Source organism: Mauremys mutica, chromosome 1 (genome assembly GCF_020497125.1).
Source record: "Mauremys mutica isolate MM-2020 ecotype Southern chromosome 1, ASM2049712v1, whole genome shotgun sequence".
In the NCBI taxonomy this organism is placed as follows: domain Eukaryota; kingdom Metazoa; phylum Chordata; order Testudines; family Geoemydidae; genus Mauremys; species Mauremys mutica.
In genome coordinates, this window is record NC_059072.1 from 164,100,453 (window position 1) to 164,122,363 (window position 21,911).

The 21,911-nt window shown below is 44.7% G+C and overlaps 1 protein-coding gene across 2 annotated transcripts; it reads right to left on the reverse strand.

Moving 5' to 3' along the window:
• Nucleotides 1–451: 451 nt before the first annotated feature.
• On the reverse strand, nucleotides 452–18,448 carry TIPRL (TOR signaling pathway regulator). 2 transcript variants are annotated; one of them, XM_045001714.1, is made up of 7 exons: nucleotides 18,407–18,448; nucleotides 15,725–15,904; nucleotides 14,567–14,666; nucleotides 9,861–9,992; nucleotides 7,723–7,818; nucleotides 5,589–5,651; nucleotides 452–3,617 (listed from the first exon to the last, which is right to left on the reverse strand). In XM_045001714.1, exons 1-7 carry the CDS (start codon nucleotides 18,433–18,435, stop codon nucleotides 3,468–3,470), a joined length of 750 nt encoding a protein of 249 aa, XP_044857649.1. In that variant the 5' UTR covers nucleotides 18,436–18,448; the 3' UTR covers nucleotides 452–3,467. The 2 variants fall into 2 exon arrangements, with proteins under 2 accessions (XP_044857649.1, XP_044857648.1); XM_045001713.1 differs by lacking the exon at nucleotides 18,407–18,448 and adding an exon at nucleotides 18,159–18,299.
• Between the last annotated feature and the right edge of the window lie 3,463 nt (nucleotides 18,449–21,911).

A 21,911-nucleotide genomic window follows, 5' to 3' on the forward strand; every position in this document is an offset into this window, starting at 1 on the left:
TGAGTTTTAAATTTCAACACATATACACAATTTGCATCAGTTCTTGGAGAGTGGAAAGAGTCAGATGTGCTAAGAATTCCAGCTCAGACTGACTTCTAAGGAAGCCAGGAGTGTTCATCACCTCTGAAAGTTATGCTCTAATACAGTACTTCCCAAACTTTTGAAACCCGAGCCCACGCACTTGCTTTAGAAAAATTAAAACAATCACATCCTGCCTTCAACCCGCCATGGGCTGTTAGAGGTCTAGCTATCTTAGTTTATAAACTAGGCCTTTGGGTTCCCCTCCCTACATAGCAGCACTTTGGGAATTGCTCCCCTATTTGTTTTCATATCTAAAGTGGTGTATCATGAGATACAAGTATCTGAAAAAAGGTCTAATATACATTATCCAAGTATACGGTTATTCCTTTTACGTTTATTTTTCTAATAAAACTCAAGACTTAGACAGAACTATAAAATGTTGCATACATTTTATTTAGTGATAGACAACTACAAATATAGACCATCACATATTAAACTGACCACAAAACTGCCAGAGAAGCACTTCCTCCATCCCTCTGAGGCATACAACCTGTGCACATCACGTAAGACTGGCACTGGCTTCTTTCCTCTGGGAAGCTTGTATCTGAGCAGCATCCAATACACCGATTTCACAGCCTTTTGTGAATTTACACAACATAACACATTTAGAGTGACAAGAAAAAACACCCCATACTGCATTTTATTTTGCAGGGAAGTATAACTTTCTAATAGGACCCTGTGATTTCTCCAAGGTGCACGTTCCATTTAAATGCATGGTAGTCAAAAAAGATGGATCTCAGATGTGTACATATTCAGAGATAAGTGCGAACTCCACAGCTCTGTTTTAAACAAATCACAAAAACACTAGAAGCAGTAATGGAAGGGCTATAACACACAATATATGCTAAACATGCAATACACCCCTTCTCAATACTAGACATGGACTATGTGGATTTTTCTCCTCCATCCTGCCTCAGTGTGATGGAGCTGAACATTATCACTGACCAAACCTGAACCATAGTATTTTGAGCCAGGACACAGGTATGTTTCCTATGTTATCAGCATCCCAACTCTCCTCTCCATCACTACCAACCACAATGCCAAAATGTCTGATTTTTTTTAAGCCTCTTAAGAGGCATCTAAAATGGTGTATGCCTTAAATAAAGGATGCAGTAAGATTTACTTACCCGCACAATGGCCCTCCCTCTTTGCTCGCTGTTGTTCCCGTCCTTTGCCTTCTTTTCCCCCCCTCACTGAATGAGACCTGAATGTGTTTCCCCAAATTAATTTACTGTGCCTGCTTCCATGTCAAATTCCTTCCCTGCCAGATTCACTCTGTCTATCTAGATATGGGAGGCTTGATTAGGAACCAAGTGCGGGGAGAAGAAGCTTGGAGGTAGCTGGGGCCTGGTGCTGGAGAAAGAATAAATTGGGATTTTTGCATATGAGGGTTTACCTGCCTCTCGGTGGTCACATTCAGTCATCCCACACTCTAGATGTGTCTGGGTAATATCTACCCGGAAATTAGCTCTCTTTGAGTAGTTAGTTATATTTTAAACTCAGTCCTCTTCTCTAGTTGAATCAAACTGATAGTAAACCATTTAATATGTTTGTGTTGCATGCTAGTCTTTTCCAAATGTAAGGCTGCAGGTGATTCAGGAATACTTTGCACTGATATAATACTTTACAAATGAATCCTCACAAATCCAGTGAGGTAGGAATGTATTACCCCCATATAGATGGGAAACAGAGGCACAGAAAGGTTGGGTGGCTTACCCATAGTTATACAGTGAATCTGTGGCAGAGCCAGGACTACTGCTTAGGAGTTCCTGCCTTTCAGCCCCATGCCCACTCCATTAGACCATACTGCCTCACTGCACTAGTGAAGCCAATCTTCAGAAAGACACCTGCCATCACTATCATGGCAGAAGCTCTCTCTAAACTTCAGTGTCATCTTAAACCAAAATAGCTTTCATTCTTTCAAGTCTCAATGGTTTTCTTAATTTTTTTGTAAAACATTTTATCACTATCCGTCAACTCTAAATTGCATATTTTGATGCGGAGAAGAATTAGAATATATACATTTCTTAATAAGATTAAAAGTTTTCTTCCCTCACCTGAATTATTGCCACCATCGTGGATTATTAAGTCAGTTTAACACTTAAGATTTACTTTTTTGTCATCACCTGCATTTAATTCTTGCACTTCATTCAATATGGGCATGAAACCAGATTTGTCAGTTTAGGTTCTTGGTTCTCATGCTATAATCACATTGATGTGTTTAGGTTTTACGACTACATAGAGTAAATGTTTAAATCCACAAAGGTGTAAATTGTGTTGGAACAGAAGCATGAATATATACACACAAATACACTTTTAATCTATTAGGATTTGTAGGATTTAAGAAATAAAACCTAAATTTCAGGCCTAGCATATTTGACAGTGTCCCTTTAAAGCTAGGGAAACTTCAGTCTCAAAAAACCAATACCTCAACCCTTTAGGAACTGAAATACCTGGGACTTAGCAGTTTGATTGTCAGGCCACAACCTACTAAATGGGGTGCTGGCTGGGAAGTCAATGCAGTACAATGCATTTTAATGACTAGATACTACATTAGCAGCACACCTAATCCAAGTAAGAGCCAGATTAGTGTTGTCAGACAGTCCAGCCCCACTAGATATCAGGTGAATTGGTACTTGATAAATTTACCATTGTGTGGGCCTCTGTTAACTTCAAGCCATTTCCCTGCTCTGAGTTAATGGCTCCCGAACAAGGTGATATCTTTATATTGTGTCTGAAATTGTAATGCTTTGCACATTGCTATCTTTTTAAAGCTATTCATGAGGGAAGAATAAATATCCTCCAATAAAATGTCTAGGATTAAAATTCAGAGAAATTACCTAACTTGGATATTAGCTTACACCAAGGGGAGCCAAGCAAAATTTCTAATGTACAACAGAAGGTCAATCATCATATACATCACAGGGAACAAAACCTTTTATTGTAGAAGAATTCTACATAGAGTTGTTAAAAACTGCTCAGTTTTGTGAATTACACTAGCTTCTTGGTACCAAGAGCCAAAATTCTTGATCCAGGGTGCTAGTGGTTGAGGGTTTAGACAATATAGCTGCCAAATGCTCAAAACAGAACAAAAACAGCTATTCATGGGAGGGGTTTATTCTCCAAGGCAATTCTCCTGTTTGTTACCAGTCTATCATTAATTCCAAACACAGGTTTGAAATAATAATAATAATAATAATAAAAAAGGACAATATATACATTAGTGAAACCTGTCTGAAATGAGCTTTTTGCCCCCTTAAGGCTACAGAAAAATTAGCCAAACAAATGATCTTTAGCCCATAAATAGTGAAACTACCCCATTGGTAATGGTCAAGTGATCATATGATCTCCAGAAGAGGGCCCATTTCAAGTCCACAAAGTCACATTTATTTAGATTCCATGCATGTGCTTTCTGATGAGGCTGTAGGCTCAGGATCCAACTTCTCTGGGAATTCTAGCTTCTCACAAACAGTCTCCTTTACAGGTAAATACTGAGCGATCTCATTAGGCTCCGTGAACAGGGAGGGTGGAACATGCTAAGGAGCAAATATTTTAGTTAGAAATAAATCAAGAGACAAAGGAAGATTTTCAAAGCAAAGTTTAAAGGGAACCAGTCAACTTAAACTCCCACCTGTATGAAATATTCACTGACTACAGTTAAAACACACAAGATCAGACAGCTATTCATTCAATGTACTTTATGCATTTAACTGCATGTTGTGTACACTCAGTTTTCCTTGTCCCTGTGAGTCTTTCAGAACAAAAACATTTAATAGAAAAATATAACTAAGACCACAAAAACTGGCAGGGACAGTCAGGGGCAAGTGTGGGGTACTCAAAACTACATTTCACTTTTTTAAACTGATTGTATTTTTAAATTGAATTTCTGCTCCAAAAAGTGGCTGAAAATGGTATTGTGGAGTCCTATGTTTAATGTCTCCCAATGACTCCAACATCTTCAATGGAGTAGCTCCGGTGTAACAGACTAGCACATCAACAATTCTGTTGATAATGTCAATGCACTTCCCCTTAGCTCTGAAGAGCCCAATACAGCTACAAGTAAAAGTTTTAGACACTGAAGTCAGCAGATAGAATTCTGAATACACACAGGGAATCAATCTGTTCAGTAAACGAAACTACCAAAAACCCCTGCATTTTCAGAGCAGAAATGCACTAATTCTAAGTGTTAAGAAGTGTTTCATTGAATTGTTTGGTTTTAATTTAAGATGCTTGAATGAAAGTGGCATTTTACAAACTCTCTCTTCTCAATAGGTGCTTCCAGAGACTACACTGCCTCGTTACTTACAGACGTTTGGAGAGCTATTCTGAGAACACTGACTTCAAGCCTTATAAAGTAACTTACATCTAGAAGATTACTCAAAAGTTGCTAGAATGCATCCCACATTGCAACCTGTTCAGGCTTTTATCAAAGCACAGTGCTGTTGAATTTTGAAACTGGCTCTTAATGTAACATGCTGGGGTTCATACTGCTTTCTCTGAATGAGTTTTAGATCTGATGTTCCCAATTTACAAGTCAAAAGCTGATTTTTTCCGAACAGGTATAGCTTTGCAAACTCAACTAGGGAAACCCATTTGTGCTCTGTCCCTTTATCAGGACCACCAATAAAGATTCTGTAGCTTAGATGATCATTTTGAAGCAAGTGGCAGAACAGCATCCAGCTCATTCCGCTAGCTATGTGGACTCTACAACATAAACTTAGATTCTGTCATTAAACAGATTTAATTCAGATATGCAGGGATCATATAATGTATGCTGAATAAAAAAGGGTCATTCTTATAGCATAATCCCCTACTTTTAAGGATATCCAATGTTTAACAAACAAAGCCCCAGAAATTCCCCCAGAAATTAGTGCGGCATTAGCCTCATTTTACAGATGGGGAAAATGAGGCAGAGAGACATTAAGTGATTTGTCCCAGGTCCCACAATGAGTCAGTGGTGGAGTCAAGAATAGAACTCAGTAGTCCCAACTCTTAGTTCCTACCTCTAACAACTCAGTCTTGCAGCTCTCTCTGAACGCTTATACTATTGTACAAATGCACTTTAGTAGCATAAGCCCATAGGCCTTTCAGTTTTAAAGGCCAATTATAGCATTTGCATCAGCCAGTCGGCATCAGTCTATGCTAGTAAATAGACCTCAAATATTGCTAGCAGGGTAGGCAACCACTACCCTGCAGAATTAATTGCCACAGGAGATCAAGGGGTCTTAAATTGTACATGAATAATTCTGTCAATAACCTAATATTTATAACCATTCAAACAAAGATGAAGAGTAATCTAGTACCATGTGTCACCTTATGCACTGATTATCGACAAGGGCCAAGAATCAATCTTCCTCCAAATAGCATTGCACAATGGTCAGGAGGAGTTTTGCCTCCCTTCAGGTCCAGGCTAAACAAGCAGAGCTCTGAACGGATATGGCACTTTCTACACTAGACATAAGACACTGAAGCTAGTATACATGGAAAACATGTTCAGAATGCATTACCGTTAAGCTTGAAATTTTGCTTTCTTTAGATGTGTATTCCCGTAACATGTAGGGCTTGTCAGCCTAATAAGAGAGAGAACAGTTACAAAAAATATATTCTCTAGTATTCCATGAACTGAACTTTGTAAATAAACTGAATTTGAATACATCTGGATTTTGTTGGCTAAAGATTTTTCAGTGTAGAGACTAGGATTTAAGTTTACTGGGGGGAAAAAAATGAAGTTTAGCAATTTCAATCTAGCTCCCAGCAGTCATTTTACCTGCAAAACAAGAACTATGATTTAATATATTTGTTAATCTCTGCTCAGTTGAAGCCCAATTATTGGCATCCTCAATGGCATTGAAGGGAGGAACAAACAATACATCCCAGAAGTGCCCTGATCTCATTTCATGGGATGCTGGGGCTGAAGTGCAATCTTAGGAGTTTCTTGCATCTTGGTCTGGCAACAACGTCACAAAAATTGCACTCTCCAGAAGTCAGCCATAGAGCAACAAGGCAACAGGATATTTTTCAACAACAGAGACAGGGAAGAAGCAGCAGAATATGGCAGCCCACTTTTAAATACTGAGGAAGGGGTCAAATTTAGATGCCTCAGGTGCCTCACCATCGCAAGTTCCCTTCTCCTCCAAATGCACGGTTACAGGTCTGAGGAGCTGTATGGCTTGAGAAAAAGAAAATTCAGACTTCAAGGCAATTTCTCAATTTGTAGCTACAGTACAGTGGATTTTGACTTCCACAGCAGGCTGTCTTATTCCAAAATGATCTGCCTGCCATGGAGCCAGTCACTATGTGCATGTGACTCAAATGGCTGCACAAAATAATGCTGAATTATGTCCTGTACTGAGCAGTACACATATAACCAGTACCCTTTGCAGCAGCAGCTAGCCCAGTGGTTCTCAAACTTTTGTACTGGTGACCCCTTTCACATAGCAAGCCTCTGAGTGTGACTCCTCTTATAAATTAAAAACACTTTTTATATATTTAACACCGTTATAAATCCTGGAGGCAAAGCGGGGCTTGGGGTGGAGGCTGACAGCTTGCGACCCCCCATGTAATAACCTTGCAACTCCCGAGGGGTCCCGACCCCCAGTTTGAGAATCCCTGAGCTAGCCAGTCCTGGTAGTCATATAGCTTTCTACCTGGTTTAACGGAGTAGTAAAGGAAAGAGACCTCTAAAGCACATACTATCCAAGCATCTCAAAGTACTTTACAGACAGTAATAAAGATTCAATATCATTTATTCGGTAAGTTATCCACATTTTAGAGATGGGATACTAAAGCAGAGGAAAACCAACTTCCCCAAAATCACAGCATGAGTCAGAGAGAGAACTGGGAATTCTGACTCAGATCTATATGCAAGTCACTAAAATTTAGTCCCTCCTCAAAAACTGGAAAAGTATGTAAGATACATAAACAAATGAGATAAGTAAATGCTGCTGTGAGCCACAACAAGCCACCAGGAGATGCCTGGAAGTTAGGAGCAATTAGCATAGAGAACAAAATCATATTATTCACTTTGTATGTTCTACTTCTTTCCCTTACCCTTTGTCCGTTTAGACCGTAAGCTCTTCAGGTCAAGGACTGTCTGCTACTCTGTGTTTGTACCGTGCCTAGCACAATGGGGCTCCATTCTTACTGGGTCCTTGGGCATTACCGTAATAAACATGCATAAAATAATAAATTTGAAGTTCAGTTCAGCTAGCCTCTACTTTCCCTAACACAACATCAGCCAGCATTGCTGTGACTTCTGCAATTCTTCTGACAGAAAGTAACACTAGAGAGGCAAGGTGGGTGAGGTGATATCTTTCATCTTATCAACTTCTGTTGGTGAGAGAGAGAAGCATTTAAGCTCACATAGAGCTCTTCTGCAAGTCTGGGAAACTTACTCATTTTAGCTGTGACACTCAATTAGTTTCCCAGTCCTGCAAAAGAGCTCAGTGTAAGCTCAAAAGCTTGTCTCTCTCACCAAGATAAATTGGTCCAATAAAAGATATTACCTCACCCACTTGGTCTCTCTAATATCCTGGGACGGACACCGCTACAACACCACTGCATACAATGACAGTAACACTGTACAGGTCATATTCTGCCACATGGAAGATGAAACAGACCTCAGGGATATTAGGTGTTTACCTCATGGTAAAGTCTTGTATCATTCATCCTGATAAGTACACCATCAACTCGCAAGAAAAACCTCAACAACACAAAGAAGCTGGAAGGCATTACTCTCTGCAAAAAACAAGATGTTTAATTGAACACGTTATGACATTTTACTGTAAAATACGCAGCTATTTAATCCAGAAGTTCAGAACCATTAGTGCTAGGAGCGCTTGGACTGTTCCAAGTCATGGTCTTGTGAAGAGTATAAGTTCCACTGGAGCTGCACAAACTGCATAGGAGGCAGTGATCTTTAAATTGTGCAGTCAAGGTCTGTGCCTAATGATCTGCTATAGCTGCCTCAAAAGATTTGAGAAAATACCAATGTACATAACAAACATCATTCAACAGATTGTTACATAACATTTATAATGATCCTGCCCTGCCTAGTGCAGTGACAGGGGAAAAGATTGTTCCTTGTAACCTCTGATACCAATATCCTTTTCTTCTACAAGATTATGTTTTTAGAAAGAAATACAAAAAACCTTACGTTTTAAATATACTGGCCAGTTGGGGCATTAAATGTCTCCTAAACAGACATAACTCCTCAATATTATGATCCAGACCATCATGTAAGACAGGCCTCACCCCCAACGGTAATTCGATTCTGCAGTTGTGAGCGTGCTTCCCAGCAGTAGAGAGACATGCACTAGCTCGGTTTATATTAGCATGCTAAAAATAGCAGTGTGGCCGCAGTGACATGGACAGCAGTTTGAGCTAGCCACACAAGTACAGTCACACCCAGCCCTCTCGGTATGTACTCTGGTGGCTAGCCCAAGCCACTGCCCATGCTGCCATTGCCATACTATTGTTTTTAGTGGGCAAGTGTGTCTCTCTCTACCCGGGCTGTGAAGCACACCACCAACTGCTCTATAGACACACCCCTCGAACCCAAGCAGTGGGGATAGATCCCGTCCTATTCATTTAAGGGGCTCCCAGGATTTTGTAACAAAAGAATGAACACTAGGATGTTGATAGTAATTGATACACGCTTCTACTGTATTCACAAGTGCTTTACAAATTTCAGCCAATTAATTCTCAACTCCCCTTGTGAAGCAGGTGAGAAACTACAGAAGCAAACTGTTATTATAGAGGGACAGAGTCAAGGTAAATCCCCTTTAGAAATGTTCCTTACCTGTAACTCTAAAACCACCTTGATTATTTACACTGAAGGAATTTTTAAATTTTAGTTTATTGCACTATTGCCACTTTGGACCCAAACAGCTTGTGAAAGTTCAGGGACCTGTGGGTTGTTCCCGTTGGGAGAAAACACTCATGATGGAGTCTGGTATTTTTGTTTATTTACACAGAATGTACAAAGTCCTGTTTCTTCAAATGCAGGAGGAACAAAAAACAAAACAAAAAAACCCACAGAAACAAAAAAGGAGACTACTTCTTTGCTCACAAAACCAAACTTTCAGCCAGTACTCTGACCCAAAACCTCTCCTCTCAGCATGTCGCAGAGCCACACTAATGTGGTTCCAGGCTATGTCTGCTCACCACTCTCTCTCTGCTTCAGCTTCTCTGTGTGTGTGTGTGTGTGTGTGTGTGTGTCTCGCCCTCTCCCCGCACCCACAAAACACCCCTCCATTACTCCAAAAACAGTACTCAGTTAAAAAAAAACCCTCCACCAACATCCTTAGAACTCCTGTGTGATCTTGGGTGTGCCTTTGTCTTGGAGGCCACAATTGTCTTACATTTAACCTGAAAGGCAGCCTGCTGTTCAATTTAATGGGTTTTAACCAAACCTATAACAATACATTAAGGCCTTGGCTACACTTGCAAATTTGCAGCGCTGCAGCAGGGTGTGAAAACACACCCTCTCCAGCGCTGCAAATTGCGGCACTGCAAAGCACCAGTGTGGTCAAAGCCCTAGCGCTGGGACCGCGGCTCCCAGCGCTGTACGTTATTCCCCACAGGGAGGTGGAGTACGGACAGCGCTGGGAGAGCTCTCTCCCAGCACTGACGCTTTGACTACACTTAGCGCTTTGAAGTGCAAGTGTAGCCAAAGCCTAAGTCTGCTTTTTACTTTACCTTAACTTCAGCTTAGAGAAGATTTTGGGGGGGGGGGGAGGGGGGTGGAGATGATGTACATAGGAAGTGATTAAACTCACTATTTTTACACTCAGGCTTGAAACACCATGATCATGAAGCTCATCTTCAAACAGTAGAACTTCTTCAAAAAACATAATCTGTTCCCGGGCTTTCAATTTCTCTGTATCGATATGATCAGTTGTAGGAACAACCTAGGAAAATTAAGTTTAAGAATAGTTAGCATAATTTGGCAGTGTTGTTGTAGCAGTGTCGGTTCCAGGATATTAGCAAGACAAGGTGAGTGAGGTAATTACTTTTACTGGACCAAATAATTTTGAGCTAAAGCTCATGCTAAAATAAATTTGTTAGTCTTTAAGGTGCCACAAGTACTCCTGTTTTTTTTGCAAATAATTTTAGTGGACCAATTTCTCTTGGTGAGAGAGACAAGCTTTCAAGCTTACACAGAGCTCTTCTTCTCACCAACAGAAGTTGTTCAAATAAAAGATATTACCTCACCCACCTTGTCTCGCTAGCATAATTTGGCATAAGATATCTGCAGACTATGTCTTCCGCTGAAAACCCTGTACTCTTCAACTCCCTGGTTTAATACAGCTTTACTTCTGTGGTGCTCAGCCAAAGGTCTCTGAGCTTCTCATAGAAAAAAATTGCTAAAAGCTAAATATTCCAAGAGGAAACATGGCCAAACAAGACAAGAAATCCAAAGTTTAGGATTTCCCATGAGCTGTCATCTTGCAGATTGGGGCTGGCTGAGCATGGGTCTTGCTAAATTTCACTTGAAAAAAAAGTATCTGCAAACAGTTTTGACTGAGTTCTAGATTTCAAACAGTCGGGGAAGTACTGAGTGTATTTGTGATGCTGGCTGGCCAGGTGCCAGCTCTTGCCAAGACTGCAGGCATTAGCGAAGAACTAACAAGCTCATAGCTGGAGACCAGACCAGCTCATTTATGTGTTAGTGTTGCTTAAAATAGGTATTAGTCTTATCAGAATGTATTTAGTGTTTAGATTCTATAGACTGTTTGTAAGTTATAAATAAATAAAAATAAATAAATAACTGGAGATATACCAATCTCCTAGAACTGGAAGGGACCTTGAAAGGTCATCGAGTCCAGCCCCCTGCCTTCACTAGCAGGACCAATTTTTGCCCCAGATCCCTAAGTGGCTCCCTCAAGGATTGAACTCACAACCCTGGGTTTAGCAGGCCAATGCTCAAACCACCGAGCTATCCCTGCATGAATTCATCATATTTGTAACATCTGCATTCCATGCTATCAGGAAATATGTACGTTTTGCTTTATAACTTTGAAAATGTTTGCTCTGATCTTGTGAACTCAGATGGGAAGAGTGATCCCTCCAGCCTGTCCAGAAGAACCATCAAAATCAGATGGGCCATCAAGGAACATTGCAATACAAAGGATTGGTGAATGGCCCTATCACATCTTGGAAATGCCATATGCAAGGAAGGTCATTCAATGGACATGCAGGCCAAACGAAGGAAATAAAATAAAATAAAGGCCAAGTAGACACTACAGACCTATAATGGTATAACTTTAGCAATCCAAACCCCTGAGCGATGCAGTGATACCGACCCACTGACACAGCTACTGTCTCTCAGGAAGTAACTATGCCAACAGGCAAAGCTCTCCTGTCGATGCAGCAGCGTCTTCACTAAAGCGCTGCAGCTACGCCGCTGTAGCACTATACATGAAGACAAGCCTAAAGACACATGAAAACTTTCCGTCTCTTTGCTGTTTGAACTCTCACAGGGTCAGGGACACTAAACTGAAGCCAGAGATCACCAGGGGTTACCTCTAGATCTGCCCTGAAAGACATTTTGAACCAGGGCTTTTGAGCTGTGCTCCGGCTCTGCTCCAGCTCCAGGCGAAAACCTGCAGCTCCACTGTTCTGGAGCTGCTCCGTGCTCCAGCTCCGCGCTCCGCTCCAAAGCCCTGTTTTGAATTGACAGATCACAACTCTGTCACTCTTGGGATTTTTATTGCAACTTATTTGTGCGTGTATATTTCCTTGCTTTAACCTGTAACTAACTCATTTTTTTTAAACCTTTAGATAGTTTTTACAGGATTAGCTACATGCATTGTCTTTGGTGTAAGATCTAGGGTACCAATTGATCTGCGGTAAATGATTGGCCTCTTGGGACTGGAAGCAAACTGAATATTTTGTTATTTTTGGTGTAAATGACCATGTATCACTAAGTCCAGCTTAACTGGATGGCAAGATAGACTGAAGAGTCCAAGGGGACTGTCTGTGACTCCATTGTAAGACTGGTATAGTGATCCAGGAGTTCATACTTGTCACTGGCTTGGTGAAATCTATTTATAGAACATACCACCATTTTGGGATATGTGTCCTGTTTTTGTCAGTCTGCCCTGAGGTTGGCAGTCATAATCATAAGCCAGACCAGACAGTGGGACATGTATTAATCGATATTTCTGAACAGTATTTTGGTTATAAATATTGTAAGCTTCCATAATTTATATGGAACACTAATATCTTTTACAGATAAATAATAAAAAATGCTTCTTCTTAACTGCACAGAAAACTTGGGCATTCTTCTCACTTCCCAGGTCCTCTCGTTCTAGGAACACACTCAAAGCTATCATTCTTACCCTCTCTGAAAAGGTACCAGCCAAGTGCCATTTGGCCAACAAGAGAAGTTTTATATTTATATCAGAATGGAGAGGGGTAACTAGTGGTGTTCCCCAAGGGTCAGTCCTAGGACCAATCCTATTCAATTTATTCATAAATGATCTGGAGAAAGGGGTAAACAGTGAGGTGGCAAAGTTTGCAGATGATACTAAACTACTCAAGATAGGTAAGTCCAAAGCAGATTGTGAAGAACTTCAAAAAGATCTCACAAAACTAAAGTGATTGGGCAACAAAATGGCAAATGAAATTTAATGTGGATAAATGTAAAGTAACGCACATTGGAAAAAATAACCCCAACTATACATACAATATGATGGGGGCTAATTTAGCTACAACGTGTCAGGAAAAAGATCTTGGCGTCATCGTGGATAGTTCTCTGAAGATGTCCACGCAGTGTGCAGAGGTGGTCAAAAAAGCAAACAGGATGTTAGGAATCATTAAAAAGGGGATAGAGAATAAGACTGAGACTATATTATTGACCTTATATAAATCCATAGTACGCCCACATCTCGAATACTGTGTACAGATGTGGTCTCCTCACCACAAAAAAGATATTCTAGCACTAGAAAAGGTTCAGAAAAGGGCAGCTAAAATGATTAGGGGTTTGGAGAGGGTCCCATATGAGGAAAGATTAAAGAGGCTAGGACCATTCAGCCTGGAAAAGAGGAGACTAAGGGGGGATATGATAGAGGTATATAAAATCATGAGTGATGTTGAGAAAGTGGATAAGGAAAAATTATTTACTTATTCCCATAATACAAGAACCAGGGGTCACCAAATGAAATTAATAGGCAGCAGGTTTAAAACAAATAAAAGGAAGTTCTTCTTCACGCAGCGCACAGTCAATTGTGGAACTCCTTACCTGAGGAGGTTGTGAAGGCTAGGGGCTTGGCTACACTTACAAATTTGCAGCGCTGCAGCAGGGTGTGAAAACACACCCTCTCCAGCGCTGCAAATTGCGGCGCTGCAAAGCGCCAGTGTGGTCAAAGCCCCAGCGCTGGGAGCGCGGCTCCCAGCGCTGTCCGTTATTCCCCACAGGGAGGTGGAGTACGGACAGCGCTGGGAGAGCTCTCTCCCAGCGCTGGCGCTTTGACTACACTTAGCGCTTCAAAGCGCTGCCCCGGCAGCGCTTTGAAGTGCTAAGTGTAGCCACAGCCTAAGACTATAACAGCGTTTAAAAGGGAACTGGATAAATTCATGGTGGCTAAGTCCATAAATGGCTATTAGCCAGGATGGGTAAAGAATGGTGTCCCTAGCCTCTGTTCGTCAGAGGATTGAGATGGATGGCAGGAGAGAGATCACTTGATCATTGCCTGTTAGGTTCACTCCCTCTGGGGCACCTGGCATTGGCCACTGTCGGTAGACAGATACTGGGCTAGATGGACCTTTGGTCTGACCCGGTACGGCCGTTCTTATGTTCTTATTTATATAGCACAATTCATTCCAAAGGGACCTAAGAGTTTGAGGGTTTTTAAATAACTATAGTAATGCTAGGGGATTAACTAGAATTCATCTGCCTACTAGAGGTAGGGGGTTGAGGGATTTTTTTTTTTTAAATTGTTAACATCAAGCAGATGCACTGGATATTTCAGGGCTACTTTAAAATGGTTGCTTATGATTGGGGAGAGGTTGTCATAAATGAGGTATGAACACAGTTATTACTGTATGTAAACACAGCGCCACTGATTAACAGCCAAATCTGGGGTACAACATCACAGCCAACTGACACGCTGCATGCTTAGGGTACTACAGAATTACAGGAGACCATCGATCCTCATGTATCTGGGGAGTTCAGGACTTCAGTGGCAACCCAATAAGCATTAAGAACCCCCACACACAGCCGTATATTCCAAATACAAGGGACTTTGGGGGCATATTTATATGTAATTCAGAAATTTAAAAAAGAAAACCTCAACATTAAATTACTCAAAGCGAACTGTGATTTGCTTAAAAAAAATACTGAAGACTCCATAAACCCCAATTATACTTTGAAAGCAGATCTCTTCAAAACTACGCAACCTTATTTTGGAAGGCATGCTTTGTTTTTCAGTAAATCTATACACAATGTGATGCAATGAGCATTTAATGAAATAAGACTCACTTTTAACTTTACAGTATCTCCTAATAGTGTTCCTTTGTAGTCTGTCGTATAGGTCCAATCATATGGTTTAACGACTTCTTTCGTGTGTTCAGCCTCAGTCCTCAACAAAGGAAGAGAAAACACCACACTTTGTAATAAGTGTTTAACATTACAATACTACATACAAGAGACATATATCCTGGTCCCAACACTGATGTCCTTAAACAGCCAAAACTTCCTGGAAATAGTGGTTTTGCCTCTGCAAAGACTCTAGTGTCAGGCCACATCTATACAGTACTGCTTCTCATTCACAATATCCACGTTTATCTAGTAATTTTGAAGACCATTCCAAGCATCAACTCCCATAGCATAAGTGCTTCATTCATATGATTTTAGACAGAAGCCCTTAGTTTAATGTCGTCAAGTGTTGTACAGTTTAAGTTTGCCTGCTCAACCCAAGGATTCTGCTGGCAGAATGTATCTGATATTAAACTGATACTCCGCTTCATCTTATCGCAGCATGAGCTTTCGTGGGTGAATACCCACTTCTTCGAATGCAACATCCGAAGAAGTGGGTATTCACCCACGAAAGCTCATGCTGCAAAACGTCTGTTAGTCTATAAGGTGCCACAGGATTCTTTGCTGCTTCTACAGAACCAGACTAACACGGCTACCCCTCTGATACTTCACTTCATCTTAGGCACTTGGACAGTTTTGAATCTTCTGTGCCTCGCTTCATATACTGCCAGCATTACTGCTAACCTGATAAATATACAGTAGAATTCTGTATCAAGACTAAATGCACTACAAAAAGGAACCTCCAGTAGCAACATTTTGTACTTGCATAGCACCTTTCACCTTAAGATGTCAAAGGGCATGATCTTGCAACATTCAAATCACAACAGGAATTTTTCTATTGACTATAATGGAAGCAGAATCAAACCCAAGTCCTTTACAAGTGTTAAGTAAACCACAATACTCCTGAGAAGCAGGCAAGTATAACTATCCCACTTTTACGGATGGGGAGACTGAAGCACAGAAAGCTTAAGTGACTTTCAAGACCACACAGTAAGTGACAGAGCCTTGGCTGCCAGTCTTCTGCATTAGCCACCATATCACACTCCATCCCCCATCACATTAATGCTCACCCTGGTATTGTGGTAATACTGCAGTGCTCACCTGCTCTCTTGCCATTCCTCTGCACAGGCCACTTTAATCATACCTTGATAGTTATTTACACATTTTAAAGCATCTGTTGCATTGAACTCAATTCCAAAGCCATAATCATGCTGAATTCTTAGGATGTTGTCTCCAAACATCATTTCTGGGAGGGAAGGCATGTGCAATTCATCAGCTAATCTGCATGCGGACAAAGAGGTTAAATCAATAAGGTTGCAATCTACATTTGCAGGACTTTGTAACTGTGCCCACAAGCATAGTTTAATTTGAGTGATCATTGTCCCCTCACACTACAGAACATTCCAATAGTCTCCTCTCTTCTTCAACACTGTCAGAAGATCTCTTAAACATAGAGAAGTTCAAATTTTCTACAGTAGACCAGCCATAGCTGTCGACTTCTGATCAGCCTAATCAAGGCTTTGGAGCGGCGCCTGGAACTGGAGTGCAGAGCAGCTCTGGAGCAGTGGAACTGCAGGTTTTTGCCTGGAGCTGGAGTAGAGCCACAGCACAGCTCCAAAGCCCTGGATCTAATTAGATCATCACCCCTGAGCAACGTATTTAAGCTGATCTAAGTCCCTGTGTAGACAGTGCTAGATCAACGGAAGAATTCTTCCACCGACACCACTACCGCCTTTCAGTTTTACTACAGTGGCTGGAGAACCCCTCCTGTCACCTTAATAAGTGTCTACACTGAAGCGCTCAACTGTGCCGCTGAAGCATTTTAAGTGTAGGCATAGCCTTACTACTACTTACCACACAGTATTACTTTAGAGCAAGATAAAGATGCACAGGGAACCTGCATTTTTATTAGTAGTTGTACTGTGGCAACACCTAGGAGTGACAGGCATGGACCAGGACCCCACTGAGCTAGGCACTGTACAACAAGTGTAGTATTACTCTTCTGAACTAACAAGACAACAACTCACCAGAGTTGAGATATTTGCTTCAGAAGCACTTAAAGGCAACATGGGCAGTCTGCCCATTTGAAAAAATAGCTTCAGTTGAAGAAACGAATGGCTCAGAGGATCAGTACAGTGAGATGCAACCTTTCACCTTGAGGTTGGCAGTTCTAAACCTGCTCTGATTGGTAACTGATGGAAGTTTTCATTATTTAGCAGGTGTTCAGTTATCTATGAGGAGTTAATATCTCAATGAGAGAAAAATAAGTGTCTACAAACAATTGGCACTCTTTTGGGGTAGTCTCAGCAGACATGCCAAAGACTGAGTGGGCAATGTAGACTAAAATTAGATTCTCTCCCCTACAAGTGGCCAATGTACCATGAGGAACATTAGTACTAATCTAAGTCCCTGTGTAGACAGTGCTAGATCAACGGAAGAATTATTCCATTGACATCACTAACGCCTTTCAGTTTTACTATAGTGGCTGGAGAACCCCTCCTGTCACCTTAGTAAGTGTCTACATTGAAGCGCTCAAGCTGACAAGCTATTACTATCTCTGGTGAATCTGCTCTACAGACAAAAGGATCAGAAAGACAAGAATCCATCTCTCTCTCTCTTCTGTAATTGTGATCCGTTGTAATTGTGATCATTGTGCAGAGCTATCAGGTGAAAAATGCAGTAAATGTTATTTTAGTCACTAAAGCAAGCAGCTATAAGACAGATCAGGAGCAGATAGAATGAACCAGGTGCCATTTTTGCAGTCACTTTTCAAAGTACAGGGGAATTGCATTTGTACAGTGCCCTGCACAGTGGGGTCCGGCTTTATGACTAGGGCTCCTAGGTACTATGATAAATAGTGTCCAAACTTTATGATTTCATCTGCCTGCATTTACTATACACTTTACTACAAAATGCAATTAAATAACCCAAAATTTTCTGATTTAAAAAAAATAAGATTGTTTTTTGTGAAGTCCTGAATGAACTAACATTTTTTCAACATGACACAGTCTTATATAAAAGAGCTTTTTAAGAAATAAGTTTATGACAAACTAATGAATCACACAAAAATAAAAGCAAGACAAACTGAAAGTCACATATTGGCTATCTACATTAGCACTTATGTCAGTGAGTGGTGTTTTAAAAACAACAACAACAACAACAACACTAATGACCGACATAAGTTTCACCAACAAAAGACGCTCTCTCGCCAACACAGCTACCGCCGCTGGTTGGGCGGGGTAGAACTACGCCAACGGGCGAGCTCTCCCCCGGTGTGTGGGGACAGCAGGGGGGTTTGGGCTCAAACCCCAGCCTGAGCCCAGGTTCACAGCGCAGACCTGTCAGAGGCGCTCCCCGGCGCGACCGGACCCGCTGAGCGGGCACAGGCAGCCCCCGGCCCCCACCCAGGGAGGGCCCGACCGGTGAAACCCGAGCCGGGTCTGTAACCGCCTCTCCCCCCCCCACCACCACCACACACACCCCGGCCTGGAAACAGAGTCACCGGCCACGACCCCCCGCCCCCCCGCGACCCCACCTCTCGGCCTGGGCCGATTTCATGATGTGGGTCCGGGCGGCGTTGAGTCTCCAGGGCCCGAAGGTGAAGTCGCGGCTGGTGCTTTGGAACACGGGGTACATGGCGGGGCCGGGGCAGGGGCCGGGACGGGGAAGCGGCGGGAGGAGGAGGAGGAGAAGGAGAAGGTGGTTGCCGGCCTCCCCGCAGCAACAGCGCCGCCACCGGAACCGGAATCCACCCCCTGCACTTCCGCTTCCGGGGCCACTCACCTGGGCGCGCGCCAGAAAGACTCCGGCATCGTGGCGGGAGGCTCGCGCAGGGGACGGAGCGAGGGAGCTGGGAAGATGAAAAAGAGGCGGGGAGAGGGCGCAGTCACGTGACAGAGGCCCAGGGAAGCCGGGGACCAACATCTCCCAGCGACCTGGCCGCGCGGTGCCCCAGGCGCGCGCGCGCTGCGGGGGGGGAGGGGGGTGCAAGCCTCTGCGGTGCCAACCAATCCTCGGGGCGGGCGGGGGTCGCTCCGCGAGGGAGACGGTCCTGCAGGGCTGGGTCCTGCTCCGGGCGTTGCGACCTGGCCCAGGTGCCCGCAGTTCTGCCCCAGGTTGGCACATCCGTCCTCCCTGGGGGCTGCAAGGCTGAGGCACCTTGCTACCACCTGCCCGTAGCGCTGTCTGTAGCCAGGGCCGGTGCAAGGATGTTTTGTGCCCCAGACGAAACTTCCATCTTGTGGCCCCCCCCCTACCCCCCAGTGCCACTGCCCTGAGGCGCCCCCCCTCCTTGCGGCAGCTCCGCCCTGAATCCCCCCCCCCTTGCAGCAGCTCCCCACCCTCCGCCCTGAGGCACCCCTCCCACCCAGGGCCGGCTCCAGACCCCAGCGCTCCAAGCGCGTGCTTGGGGCGGCAAGCCACGGGGGGGCGCTCTGCATGTCGCCAGGAGGGCGGCTCCGGTGGACCTCCCGCAGGCGTGCCTGCGGATGCTCCTCTGGAGCCGCGGGACCAGCGGACCCTCCGCAGGCACGTCTGCCGGAGGTCCACTGGAGCCGCGGGACCGGCGACCGCCAGCGCACCCCCTGCGGCGTGCCGCCGTGCTTGGGGCAGCCAAATTGCTAGAGCTGCCCCTGCTCCCACTCCAGCTCATCCCTGCTCCACGCACGAGCACCCCGAGCATGTCCTCCCTGCTTCAGTTCTCCCGCCTCCCAGGCTTGCGGCGCCTAAGCTGATTGGTGCCTCAAGCCTGGGAGGCGGGAGAAGTGAAGCAGATCACCCCACCCCGCCTCTTCCCTGAGCACGCCTTGGCTGCTTCACTTCTCCCACCTCCCAGGCTTGTCGCGCCAATCAGCTTAGGCGCCACAAGCCTGGGAGGCGGGAGAAGTGAAGTAGCCAGGGTGCTCAGGGAGGAGGTAGGGCAGGGGTGAGCTGGGGCGGGGAGTTCCCCTGTGTGCCGCCCCCCCCTTACTTGCTGCAGGCGGCCCTCCCCGTGCTCCCCTGCCCCAGGTCCCTCCGCCTAAATGCGAGCGGCGAGCGGGGCAGCTGAAAATCCAGCCGCCGCAGTCGCTGATGAAGAAAACGGTGCCCCCCAAATCTCAGCGCCCTAGGCGACTGCCTAGGTCGCCTAAATGGTTGCACCAGCCCTGTCTGTACCTGCTGGCAGGGGTCAGCTCCCCATCTCCATGGGCATCGCAGGCGCTTCAATCCTCCAGCCTCTCCCTGGACTGACCAGCCCCTCTTCTGCTGGACACCCAGAATTCATAGATCTGCTGCATCCAAAGAAGCAGCACACCCCTGCTTACCAGTTCCACTTCAGATACCCACTCTGTTTAACACATGGCACTTCTCTGTTTTGAAAACAAGTGTAGAGCGGTGGTTCTCAAACTTTTGTACCAGTGACCCCTTTCACATAGAAAGCCTCTAAGTGTGACCCCCTCCTTATAAATTAAAAACACATTTTTATATATTTAATACCATTATAAATACTGAAGGAAAAGGGGGGTTGGGTGCAGGCTGACAGCTCACTACCCCCCATGTAAGAACCTTGTGACCCCCTGAGGGGTCCCAACCCCCAGTTTGAGAACCATTGGTGTAGAAGTAGCAAGTCAAAGTATCAGAAATGAATGGTTACATGTAAAATAAACTTATAACCAGGGATCCTAGTTTTCTATGGTAAAAAACCCAAAATTTTCTGGTTTAAAAAAAAATCCATGTTTTTCTGTGAGGGAAGAAAGAAACAGTTGTGAGAGGATGAAGGTGCTGAGCAGCTCGTCAGTGAGGACAAAGTCCCAGGCAGGTGTTGTGGGAGGAGCTGTGTAGCCCCCAAAGGCCTGTTGGGCAAGAGCATGTGAGAAGGGCCAGGTCTTTTCCCAGGGCTGTTGCTGCAGCCAAAGCAGTAGCGTAGCTAGCAGGGTTCAGTGGAAGCAGCCGCTTCCCCTCAGGATGGCAGGCGCAGAAGTGGCGCCTGCCGGCTGGCGCTGCCAGCAGCACAGCCGGAGGAGCCGTGGGGCAGCAGACGCGGCCGGAGGAGCAAGGGGGCCGGATCCTCGGCTCAGGGCTCGGCGGCCAAGTGCTCCCCGGCCCCCCCGCCCCTTGATAATGCGGCGGGCAGGGGGAGGCGAAAGGGCCCCTGTGCCTTTAAGGCCGCCTGGCTGGCGAGCTCGGCGTGGAGCGTGCCGAGCGCTGGGAGCAGGCCGGGGACAGGCAGCGGCGCAGAAGGGAAGGTGAGCGGGGGAGTCCGATCAGGGGGTGTGGCCGGAGGAGGAGCCAAGGGAGGGCGCTTTTTTATGTTTGCTCCCCCTACACTGAAAACCTGGCTACGCCACTGAGCCAAAGCCTTTAGGAATGAAAAGAGAGCCAGGGGTGTTGTTGCTTGGTGAGGCCTGTGTGGTGTAAGCTGCCCATAGCTGGTGTCTTGTGCAAGGCTATGCCCCATTCCTTGTTGGTATCGTGGTGAGTATCCTTACCTATCATGTAGGAGATTAAGGTTTGATTCCCCAGTGGGGAGGGTAATGCATTCTGAAGGGGGGAGAAAAAAGATGCTTTGCTCAGCCAGCTCATTTCTTCCTTCTATGGCAACTTCCATTCACACCCCACACTGCTGATTTTCATCTCTAGAGAAACAAGACGTCTACAACACCCCCACCTGCTTGCCCTAGCAAAAGCCTGTACATCACCTTCTGCCACTGGGCCCAGCTTCAAGACCTGCCCATTTCAGAGTCACAAAGGGAACTACTCTGGCCAAGGACATGAGGACAATCACCCAGCCTAACAGGGTGGCAGCTGGTCAAGGGGCAAGAAAGAGAAAAAAGCAGACAGGGATTAGGCTGGCCTCCTGTCTTTTTCCTTTTGTTATGATTTTAACTGTGACTGTAATGGGGAGACTTGAGAAATACTTGTGGCCATAGGTGCGGTAGGTGGCTGCCCCAGAAGTGCAGAGCTGAGCAATTTCCACGAAGCTGCTGTGTCACCCGGCGGCTGGGAACCCTGTGTTCTCCCCTTGGAGTGTCTGGACCGTGATTATCATGGTTAGGAACTTCAAAGAACTTTTTGCAACAGTGTAAACTGTTAATTGATCAGGTTGTCTAGGAAATGCCTGGGGTGAGGGCAGGGCTTAAATTCAGCTGGAGCCCACCAGAGCAGAGCTCCATTAAATATTTTCAAACCCATTGGCAGCATCAGGGTCAGCCCCGTGGCGTGTGCCAGGGCTCAGGGCTTCAGCCCCACAAGAGGCACCAGGGCTCAGGGCTTTCCCCCTTCGGGAGGCGCTGTGGCTCAGGGCTTCAAC

Coding starts and splice junctions, on each gene's coding strand:
- TIPRL (XM_045001713.1), bottom strand. CDS start 18,259: ATGTACCCCGTGTTCCAAAGCACCAGCCGCGACTTCACCTTCGGGCCC. Junction 9,993..14,566: donor GAGATACTGTAAAGTTAAAA/GTGAGTCTTATT, acceptor TAATTTTCCTAG/GTTGTTCCTACAACTGATCA. Junction 7,819..9,860: donor CAAGCCTGAGTGTAAAAATA/GTGAGTTTAATC, acceptor TGTTTTTTGCAG/AGAGTAATGCCTTCCAGCTT.